The following is a 12,431-nucleotide window of genomic DNA, read 5'->3' on the forward strand; positions in this document are numbered from 1 at the left end:
CAATGGATGCTTCCTTGATCCTACCTATAGGTGTTAAATCATCACCAGCCTACTGCATCCATGGCCTCCACTCTTTCTTCATTAGGGCCTTAAAGAGCTTGTTGACTGACAAGTCAAGAGGTTGCAGTTGGCTGGTTAGCCCACCCATAAGCATAAATAAAAACATCAAAAACATTTATAGATGCGGAGTTAGTACCACCCTTGTATAATGTGCATCCTTATATTTCTCTCAGAAATTTGGGCAAAAATGTGTGCATTACGCATGGCAGAATACTGTACTTCTTTTCTCTCTTGGTAAAAAACAACGTCAAGTAGGACATTTACATTATGACCATAATTGAGGTAAGCCCTGTAAATGTGAGTATATTTTATATATTTATTTTAAAGCACATTTAACTTTTTAAAATAGTCATTAAATATATCTTAAGCCCTATTTTAACATGGCAGGTAATATTCAGGGTACTAAATCAGTCACAAGAGTTATCAAACCAATAAATATTTGAAATGCTCAGAAGTATAGAATGTTGAAGCAGTCAATTCAAGTTCAGTCAACTCAAGTTCAGTATACTCCTGTGTGTTGTCGTTTTGGATAATTGTTTAGAAAACAAGATAGGTAAATTGAAATATTCTCCCGGAAAAAGACTTTTGAATTTTCAGTTAATATTGCTGGATGTATAGCTACAGATATAAATTATTTGACAAACTACTTCTTTTACTTTAGTCAGACATCTGTCTATATGGCATCCTCAATTATTTCCTGATGACTCCTGTGCATGCTTTCCAGGACCCTATCTCAGCCACCTCATTCAGAGGCTATGCCAGGCATTGAGTGGGCTGGCCCTCACTCACTTAAATTGACCCATGGCCTTTCTGCTCTTCTCCACTTCTAATCCTCTGCATATTTGCCATATTCTTTTGCCATCATTAGGTCAAACACAGGTGTATCACTGTTCATTTGTGTTTTGTAATAACCAAAAGAACTGCATATTTGATTGGTTATTTCCATAATTTCAAAAAGTCAGATCTAAAGTGATAAAAATGGGTCAAAGCAACATTCTATATTTTTATCAATTTATTTTTGGAATTTGAGAGTACTTACAAAATTTTTAAATTGTACTAATATCTTAATATTAATATTTTAATATTAAAAGACAATTTTATATTCTACATAAACCTTGAAAAAATTGTTATTGTCATTTTAAGTTATTTTTAAACTAAAATTTGTGTCTTTGGTTAAGTTCAGTTTAATAAACATATATTCTACCACCACTTCTGTGTTATTTTGCAGATTTCAAATGATAACTGAAGCACTTAAAGTGAGTAAGGGACACGAAAATACCCTGCCAAAATCTCTACAACATGGGCAATTAAAACTTCATGAGACCGTTAGGCAGAAAGCTACCAATAAGGAAGAAGTTGTGTGACTAATAGTTATTCATGAGGATCGTTAGAAGGAATTATGATTCCAAACACTGGTTGCCAGGCACAAATAAAGTCCCATTAACTTCTACAAGTTCTGTTGATACCTTAAAGCAGTTATCAACAACTATGTCACATTGGCTTAAAATTTTGATTTATTGGAAAGGTAAAATAGTTACTAAAACTTAAAGTCAAGGTGTTACTCAAATTCTAATTTTATCTTTTTAATGTGAAAAACATTACTCTTTTGCCATCAACAATTTAGTAGAAAAATAATCATCAGTATAGTATTTTCCTTCTAACATCCAACTCATTTTAGGGACTTAGATGCTAAGTAAAGTTTTAAAAACTGGCAAACAACATTAAGTATAAACATGCTTTAAGAACATGTGTAGCTTTACTGGACCTGAACTAGTGTTTCATCTCCGAGTGTGTTTGTTTTTTATTTTAATAAAGTCAATAACAGCTGTTTAGGCAAAGTCAAAAATCTTAGGTGAAATCTACCCTATTTGTAAGAAAAAATATGAGACAAAGTTTATAAGAACAAATTGACTGTAATAAATTGTAAATTAGTAAAGTACATCTGGTGTATTTGCTAAGACATAGTGGCTCCTCAAAATTCCATTACTAAAAGTACAACATTAGCCGATAGTATTCAATAGTAGGCTATCTGATTATGTCGGTTTCATTTATAAAGATTCTGGTTCTTTTCAAAATTAAGTCTAGATATAATGTAAACTATTTCTATTTATTATAATCAAAAACACTTGTAGGCTATAATGAAAAGTGAAGTCTGAGATACACCTTTGTGATAAAATACTGTAAATATAGATCTAAGATAAACCACTCCGATCAAACACTGTCAAGGAATTCTAATTGTCCTGCAATAGAAATACAATATTTGTCCCAACTTTATTGCATTATTAAAGGTTTCTATATACAAGAATTTTACCCACTTTGGTTATTAATACCTTATACAGCATTAGTTAGGGTTACTTTAAGCAAAAGCAAATATTGTTCAGGACACAACTTTAGAATTTTATAGAATTTTTCTGGAAAATAATTATTTGGTATGTTAAATTTTTAGTCAAGGCTTAAATCTTTACAAGCTTGGAAACACAAATTGGAAATTCGAACTGGCCCAAACTTTCAGTAATATTTTCCAGTCTAATTTTTTTTAAATAAAGAGATATCACTCAATATAGCTCCTGGAATCCACTATCATATTTTCATCTTCCTTGGCTGCGCCCGCCCCATTCTGTTATTAGGTATAAAATGTGGCAGGACTTCTCCACGTGGGCTGTATTGTTTTCCAGGTGAACAGAATGGATCTACCAAGACTTCATTACTGTTCACAGTTGGTATTTTGTAATTCTATGTAATTTTAATTAAAGAAGAATTCTGAAACAGCCACCCTCTGTGCTACCTCCAAGCACACAATTAGCAGAGTACAGTGTCTGCTGTGAGCAGTCAGTTAATGATTTCAATTTAATAATTTATTATTGCTTCTTCAGTGCCAGGCATAGTAGGAAAATAAGCTAAAACTGTATGCAGCAAATAGGCATTTAAGGAGGATAGTTTAAAAATTCCAAAAGGATTATTTTTCTCTGTGTAAACCTAACATCTTTATAAGCCCCTAAATCTTTATAAAGGAGTGAATATCAATTTCCCTCCCAAGGACTTAAGAAGAAAATAAATTAAGGTTTTCCTTCTAAATGTAGCTGTGTCTAGTGGATGGTTTCTATGTCAAAATTTCCTCTGCTCACCACTGAAAAATAAGACATTTTTCTCAAATGCATCCTTGGTGAGGGAGGGAGAATATGGCAAGTTTATACATTGGCATTCAGTCACATTTAAAATAGTACTTTTAAAGTGTCTCTCTATTTTGCAGTGAGCTAGTGCCTGAACTTGAAATTTTGGACAAACAAGCTTAGCTGCAATTTCTGAACCTGAGATGCTTTTTTGATAAAAAAATTACTTTATTATTACAGGAGAAAAATCAGGACATTTATATGTTTTTAATATTTTCACAGAAAATGTAAAACAGTTTGTAAATAATCACTAGTTTTTCAATGACTGTATTATGTTAGTACATTCCCAAAGCTGAAACTTCAATCATAAATATGTAGGAGATTTAAGTTTGATTAAAAAATGACAAAAACAAAGGAAAAAACCATACTTTTAAATAACACTTTAATATTGGAATTAAAAAAATGGATAATACATTTGATGTAATTTTTGTTTCAAAGGTAGAAGATATCATTGGCTATTATGGAATAATATGTTATGTACATATATTTATCATCAAATATAAATATATAACATTTCAATCTACATAATAGTTTAAACTATGTTGGCCAATATACAGTTTAACATTTTTTCCCTATAGAATTTAGTGTATTTTTTCATGCTAGTTAATTATGCTTATATTTTCCTTAAATGGTGTGGGGCAAAGTAGGTTTATAGTTGTTCATATGGAAAATAATACAATAATTAATAAACAATATATGAGTAAATGGTTTCATGTATTCTCAACTGTAGAGCTACTTCCCCTCTCCTGCCCCCCATACATTATTTCTAGATAATAATTTAATTGTCTCATGTCTGTATGACAAAATCATAGAGCCAAACTGGGGCTGAGAAGAGTATAATAGTTACACAAAGAGGTGGAAAGTATAATTTAGTCTGTTTTCTTTTTCTAAAGGGTATGGATAGGCATAATGAGCAGATGACCTGGATGTAACTAAAATACAGTATTTAATGACAGTCCCCTACGTGCACCAAATGCAACAACCACTAAAGTACAGGTGGATATGACTTTGTCACCTAAACATTCATCTGACAGTTAGTACTTGAGTAGCAAAATTAAACTTTTTTGCAATGTATAATAGTGTTGTAATGATGTCACAAATTAGAATATGAATTATTAAATGTAATTATGATGCATTCAATACAAATCTTTACAGTTATTAAGAAATAAAAACAATGTTTTATTCACAATAGCAGTGATACCTTTGACCTTAGTTTATGTTTCATAAATATCATATGAGGCCTAAACCATTTTTAAAAAGTAGTTCTAAAATTATTATAATTTCTTTTGGTTTTACTGTCACATTAGAAGTTAATTTAAAAACGCTAAAATTCACAACTATTTTCAATTTGTTCAAGTTTTGTAGTTCAGCTTATAACCTTAAACAAAATTTTAGATAGAAAAAAATGTATTGCTCTGTTCTGCAACAGCCCTTACTATGAGTTGCTTAAGAAACACTTTAACAAAAACAGCAATTTAAAGAACTATATAAAAACCATGTCCTCTTGTCCCTGAAAGGAAAACTGTATTCTCTACTTTATTATGTTTGTGTTTTTGAGGATAAGAACAATTGCCAACCATTTGTTTTTCAGATATTCGGGACAGTGGGGGCCCCAAACCAGTGATGGTGTATATCCATGGTGGCTCATATATGGAAGGTACTGGAAATTTGTATGATGGCAGTGTCTTGGCAAGTTATGGCAATGTGATCGTCATCACAGTCAACTATCGACTTGGGGTACTTGGTAAGAAGTCTCTTTTCTTACACCGTTAATTCATGAAGTACCGGAGAGTTTTGGTTTGGCTTTTGCTTTGCTCTGTTTCACTCACTGTTCTATGCTTATTGACTTTGTTTAAACCACAATTTCCAACATGTTTAATAAATTCTAGAAATGTTCATAAATTACTAGATGAAAGACAGCTAGGCTTGATTTTAAGATTTAAAAGTAAATGGTAAGGAAATTATTCACCTTGTTGAGGAATGTTCTTGGCTTTGCACGTTTGGCTTGGTAAAACTGTGTAAGGTGAAAATGGCAAGACATTTCTGAAGAAGAATTAGCCCTTGAACAATTCTTTCCTTCTTCTACTTTTCTTTTTTACAACGCTATGAAATTTCCCGAGGTTTGCCATGAGCTTAGAAACAAGTTTATGTTCTCTTCAAGAATATATGTATGGACTGCCTTTGTGACATAATTATTTGCCAGTGTGGTATAGGTTGTTATTTTTTTTTTAACTTGTCAGGTAATAATTTCAAATACTTTGAATGTATTTTGATGGAATTATTTATTTGGAAAGCATGCATCGATTTTATGAAGTGACAACATGTTCAATTCATTAATTGCATACACATAAAGAAAAATCAAACTGGAGATTCTTGGTTTGAAGATATCTGTAGAGAAATGTTATTTGCAAAATAACTTCTAAGTACTCTGAAATAGGCAAGTCATTTTATCAGTTAACCAACTTTTAAAAAATAAGGTTGCTATGTTAATTGTATAAATTTATTTTTTTAGTATTGTCAAAATTTGAGTAAAATTACTATATAATTTTATAAAACACCTTTATATGTAGTATTTTAGTTACTGTTTGCTGAAATAATACAAGTCATCAAAAAATATTTTAATTTTGAAAATCTTTATTGTTCTCCAAGTCTTACTCCATACTGTACACTTAAATAGGTATATTTTACAGTGTTATTTGGGCACATAGAGGTGCCTTCCTTTTTCATTCATTATTCTAAAATATTCTGAAAAAGGAATTTTAATTATAATTACTTTTATAATAATTGTTAATATTATATATTTAGCCATCAAGAAATCAATTGTTTTTCTCTTCAGTGTTAGTTATCTCTATTCTAATTCCTGTGTAATTATAATCCTATATTTATGCTAATCTCAAAATATAAAAAGAGAATCATTTTTGTCAATCATTTGTATGTTTGGGGGAATGAGATATTTTAGCCATGCAAAGTTGAAATCTTGATCTTTTCCTAGTTCTCTATTTTAAATTTGGAATATCGTGAATGATATAATAAGTACACTGTATCAATGTATGTATACAATATTTTTACAGTTTTGTTCAAGTATACATCACTGTCCCCATAGTGTCTACACAAACATTGCTTTAGATGTTCTTATAATTTCAGTGCACGGGGTTACATGTCTTCCTACCTCTGAAAACTCTGTAGATTAGAAGATTTATAGAGATGGTCGTAATAATTCTTAAATGTTTTAGTGTTGTCATTTGTTTCTTGTGGATCATTTTAACGTGAGGATCTTCAATAACTTTACTGCATTTCATTTTATTTAAAGTACTGCTTATAGCTCAGTTGTTTTTATTACTGTTCTCATATTTTTCTGCCTTTCTCACGTTTTAAATCCTGATGCAGTGATCAGTTTGATGACTGAAAATTTGCGGTTATATTTTAAAGTGTGGGAACAATGTTCTCAAGGACTTGAACATGCACTTAGTCTCATACACGCGCACCTAAAAAGATGTTTACAAAATCTTTTGGCCGCACCTCATGTTGCCTTGTTACGTTATTGATTGTAATCACAAAAAGTAAGATCGCCATAAAATGAGCTATGCTTTTATGTTAATAGAAACTTTACTGGTTTTTTATGCATTCAGAACTGATGAGGACCTGATTTTGATCCAATCTGAATTCCACACGCATTCCCATATCCTGTCTTTAAATGCCACCCTCAGAACGATTGTGTTGCAGGACAACAGCTGAAGCAGCTAAAAAATGAAGAATTCAGTCCCCTGTTTGGTCTGTAAAATGGCAAATGATGTTGTTGATGGATGATCTTCCCACGTTTAAATATTTGTTCTTGCCCTGCTGCAGTTTCGGGTTTAAGGACAGTTGGCTCCCTTCTTCCTCTGAAACACATCCTACACTGATAACCGTCACCAGGAGTCAGCTCTCCTGTGTAGATGTCCTCTCAGCATGAAAAAGCAGAAAACTCCTAGTGCCACCTGTAAGGGCATCTGGTCACTTTCTTCTCGAATATGTATTGGGCCTTGTGAAATGTATTAAAATTAACTGACTCATGAAAAGCAAGATTTCAGGACCTTTGTTTCAGCACAGTTTGCATGTATGGTGTGCCACAGCCAGATCAACAGCTCATCTGACAGAACCCCAGAAAAGACAGGAAGGGTTTCGTTGTTGTCATTAGTATTTGTCTAACAGTAACAAGGTAAGCCAAGGTTTCTAGGGTCCCAAAGTGTTGCTGTTTAGTTTGCTCTTCGGATGATGCTGGAAATTAAGTAAAAAATAATACTTGTTTTCACGTCAGAGGAAATCCTGAGCTGTGTTTTGATTTGGATGTTTTGCTGTGAAGGAAATGCATTGCGGGGGCCAATGTACAAACTGGCTAAATATGATGCTGTTGCTCACAGATGACTGACAGGAAAAACCAGGACGTCTGAAGCAGGCAGTGCAATTCCTATTGATTTGGATTTGCCTTCCAAGAGGGGAAATACTACAATTTTTTGTTGTTGTTTTAGTGATAAGTAAAAATGTGATAATGCTTCAGTCATAAAATTCATACAGCTATCTAGCAGCCAAGTTTCCAGTTTAAAGCATTTTGTGTTAAGAAAAACTTACTACAAAGTAGAAATAGCTTAAAAAATAAAACAGCTCACAGTGCTCTGAAGAAGCTGGGAACAGGTCGGATCAGTTCCTCACCCAAAACCCTTCCGGGGTTTCCTTTAGAGTGGTAACACAGACTACCTGTCACTACAGTGGCATGGGAAATGCTATTGGTAGTGATAAGAAAAACTGCTAGTGAGGTTGAGAAAAAAGCCAGGGGTTGCAGGGCTCTGCCTGCCAGCTGCCCTTTCTCAGTTTTCTCGTGAACTCTCTCTGTACATGTGCAGGGAACATTTAATCTTTCTTTCATGCTTGATTATATACATTCTTTGTCCTCAGCCAGCAGTAACTCTCCATCCTCTATTATGTTGTACATGGTTACATAGTGCTTGTAAAGTATATTCAAAATAATTATTGATAGTTATGTTACTACTCTCATATATAATTAATGGAAATTATATTGAAAAGCTAGAGAGAAATGTTTTGATTTTGTGTTCTTAAAGGAGGGAAATTATAAATGTTAGGATTATAAATAGGATAAACACATGGACCTATAACCAAAATTGGGAGAGAATGTGAAATAGCTTGTTCACTTTAGAATAAGATATTGTGCAGTAAACATTTTTTAAAAAATAGAAACAACCCAAATTATACATTTGTAAATCTCAAAAATGAAAAAAAATGTTAACTAATTTAGTGTTAAAATGTGTTGCAAGCACTGCTCTTAATCTAGAATAAATATATAAGTCATTTTTAGAGAAAAATGAAAGTTTATACCACTGTTGGGATCTAACTTAGGTAACATAAGATTCTTCTATGATGGAAATTTAACGCTACTTTTATCTGGATATAAACATTTTAGAGTCAATTATGTGTTCATATTTCAAGCATGTGTAATTTATTTTAGAAAAAATGTTTTAAAGATTTTAGAAGTATTACTGATAACTATTTGAAAATTTGACAAATTTTGGGGGTTTAATTAAATGTTTTACTTAATACTGTAATGTCTGTGCTATCCATCTATGGGAAAAATAATTAAAAATCCTAGCTCATCTACTTGTATTTGAAGAATAATATTTAGCTTGCTTTATAATGCCATGTAGGACTAAATAAATCATTTAAAACAAGTTTTTGTTAACTGCATATCAATTTCAGTAAACAGCTAAATTTATTTTTATTTTGTTAAAAATGGTTAATGAGATGTGTTGATCCTTTTAATGGTATTGCCTATGCAATAATAATCCTCAGGCATTATCAGACAGGTGAGAGAAATAGTTGTAACTTTGGTGGTAAGCCATCGTATACATAACACTTGTTTCCCACGGTATCTCTCACAAGAGACAAAAAGTAAGAACAATATAATCCTTATCTTTGGAGACTATTCCAACTAACTGGGGGAAATATAAACAGTATAGAATAATAACTGATATGCTACTTCATATTTTATAATATTAATTAATTGATTAGTTTGTGTATTTATAGTCATGATACATAAAAAGAAAAGTCGGAACAACTAAAATGGAAGCATAGAATAGCAGCTGGATCAATCTGGATGAGGGATTGAGATCCACATTTGAATCTGAGCAGCCTAGCAGCAAGGACATTGTGTAAAGTCTAGGGATGGTTCATTATTTAAAAAGAAAAGCATATTAATTCCTAAAATGGAATAATGTGTTGTCATTATTATTCTTAGCTTTTTTTGCTTTGTTTTTGTTTCAGTCTGGCTCTAAATCCCAAAACAAATAAATGAATTTAAAAAACATAATGTTACCTCATATTTGAGAGTAATATATAATCAAATTTTATAAAATGATTCAAATGTGTTCTTGGAATGTAGGCGAGGGAGTAATTTTGTACTTGAAGAGTCAAAATGTCTCAATAAAAGTGTTTTTATTTGAGCGAGACCAAGAAGAGTGGGTTAGCTCTGGTATTAACAAAAGATAAGAAAGAAGAACATTATTTTTCTTTGTATTTAGTCACGGTCTTTGTACTTCAAAACAGTGGAGATAATTTGTGACAAATACACACATATAGGTTGCTAAAATTATATTGAATAGGAATACATGTGTATTAGAGAAAAGATACAGAAACTTAGACAATGAATATCTACTGGAATTAAACAGAAATGTACAACCCAGTTTCCTAGAACCAAGGTCAAAAGGATAATGGATTGAATTTCATAATTGTTATTCTGAAATAGAGGAAAAATACATATTAATAAAAAAAGACACACAGTTTTTCTCACAGTGGATTGTACTGCAAATAAATTTATCATGTAAGTTGTTTTTATTTGGAACCCTGAGCAATACAAAATGTGATAGTCTTTATGTCATTAGAAGATTCAGAAATATTCCTAGTATGTAATTATTTACATTCACCCTTTGTATTTGCCAAAGACATAATAACAGATGCCCACTACTTTGGTACTATAATTTCAGCAAATAATTAATCAAAATGTAATTCAAATAAGATGTTGGTAATTTCACTTATAATAGGATAAAGCTAAAAATCAACTTAGAACAATGGACAGTTAATTTGATTAATTGATTTCTTTTCTCAAACATCAGTTGTATCTACTGGGTTTTAGTAAGGACTGGATGGTGATCAATTTTATATTGAGTGCTAAAATGATGTCCTGGAACAGAGATATTGTTTCTTCTCTTGAAAAATAAACGTTAGATAGATACAGTGCAAACTGGAGTACCTGTTTACTAATTTTATTCTAGCTACTTCTTCCCAAATGATTTTAGGTGGACTTCAATAAAAGTAATTGCTTATTTTGGTCAAAAACTTAGAAATAAGCAGAAATTAATCATGTCAATTAGTGTGGGTGTTAGTTAAAAGAAGTCAGTATTTTAAAAATGGGTTTTAAGTGCAGCGATACTGGGCCATTCATTGATTTACTTACCCAGCCATTCATCCAGTATAAATTGAGCAATGTTACGTATCAGGCATTCTGCTAGTTATCAACGATATTGTGAAAAACAAGACAGATGTGATTTTTACTACGCAGTAGATGACTAACAACTAGGAGAAATAGAAAATAAATGAATAATTATACAAATGATATATTTTATGTGTATAATGATTTAGTTTGAAATTGACTTTCTTCATAATCTCCTGTATGGTAAGTGCTAGAGAAATGACAGATGCCTTGAGAAAGGAGCTAATCTGTTCTAGACACTCAGAAAAGCTGTCCCAGATGAAGTGACATTCAAGTTTCCATTTCTTATATTTACTGAGAAAACCCTTGACAAGATCCCCAGGACCTCCAGGTGATAGATTCCATTGGTTGCCTCCCCATTCTTATGGTACATGATCTCCCCCTAGCACAGGACATAGGTAGCTAGTCCCTGCTTATAATGCCTGTTTCTTGGTATCACCCCGGGGTCATCCCTTACTTTACTGTCTGCTCTTTCTCAGCCTCCTTCCTGGCTCCCTGTCTTACCCTAATCGCTAATCGCTGAAGCGTGCTTCATTGCAGATCACATCCCTTCTTTCTCCACAGTGTCTCCTTAGGGGACTTCCTGCATGGCTCTAGATACCAAGTCACTTCCAAAACTGTATCATCAGGACTGACTCTTCCCCAGAATTCCAGACTCATGTGCTTACCTACCCACATCTCCATGCACATGTCTAATGAGTATCTCAAATCTAATGGCAAAAATATGTAGACTTTCTCAGGTCCGCATGTTGCATTTTCTTCCATATCTAGATTATAATAATAATTGCCACAATAGCAATAACAATAGCTATGATCGTTGAGGACTGATATGCCAAAAAACTGTTTTAGACATTTCAAAATAATTACACTATTAAATTCTCACAGTAGCCCTATGAAGTAGGGTTATTATTTTCTGATTTCATAAATGCAGAAACAAATGTGTAGAGAGGCTAAGTAACATTTTCACAGTCATACTAGCCAAACAGCCTTAAGTGGTAGAACTAGGATTGTAACCCAGGTGGTCTTCTCTTCAACAGAACACTGTATGCATACCATTGGGGCTGCCATCCACTGGGATGATCAAGCAAAAACTACAGATTCTCTGATGTGTCTCCACTTTTTGCTCAACATCCAAGTCATTTGCTTCTCTTACTGAACTGTTCCAACAGATATTTTGGTTCTGTTCCTTTTTTCCATTTGCCCCTTTACCCAACTAAGCCAAGTCTCCTTGAACTTCTTGTATTATTTTCCTTTTTCACTTTTGCTCCCTACATATACATAATCCATTCTCCACAAAGCAAAGTACGGTTATCTATTTGAAACATAAATTGTACCATCTCACTTTTCCACTAAACACCCTCCAGTTGCTTTCTATTATTCACTTAGAACAAAATTCAAATCCTTCCCTGCCCTGACTGACAAAACCTTCCATAAATCTGTATCTGTATCTCTTGGTACCCATGTCTCTTAGTTCATCTCAGAATGCTCTTCCTCTATTTTCCAGCCTGCTTTTGTTCCCCATCCACACCAAACTCTTCTCTATTTCAGAAATTTTATATTTCCTGTTACCTCTACCCCAGATCTCTGCAAGGCTAGCTCCTGCTCTTCTGATCTCGGTTTAAATATCTTCTTAGAGAGACCATCCATGTTTATCAAATCCAAAA

At 32.7% G+C, this 12,431-nt stretch overlaps 1 protein-coding gene across 2 annotated transcripts in view; it reads left to right on the forward strand.

Annotated features, from left to right (window-relative positions):
• The window catches only part of NLGN1 (neuroligin 1), a 762,989-nt gene that overhangs the window by 331,034 nt on the left and 419,524 nt on the right, over positions 1-12,431 (forward strand). For both annotated transcript variants that reach the window (XM_053919372.1, XM_053919373.1), the window contains one exon: positions 4,822-4,974. In XM_053919372.1, coding sequence (XP_053775347.1) covers positions 4,822-4,974 — 153 coding nt within the window. The remainder of the gene's footprint in view (positions 1-4,821; positions 4,975-12,431) is intronic.

The sequence above is a fragment of the Desmodus rotundus genome, chromosome 2 (genome assembly GCF_022682495.2).
Source record: "Desmodus rotundus isolate HL8 chromosome 2, HLdesRot8A.1, whole genome shotgun sequence".
NCBI classification, from domain to species: Eukaryota; Metazoa; Chordata; class Mammalia; order Chiroptera; family Phyllostomidae; genus Desmodus; species Desmodus rotundus.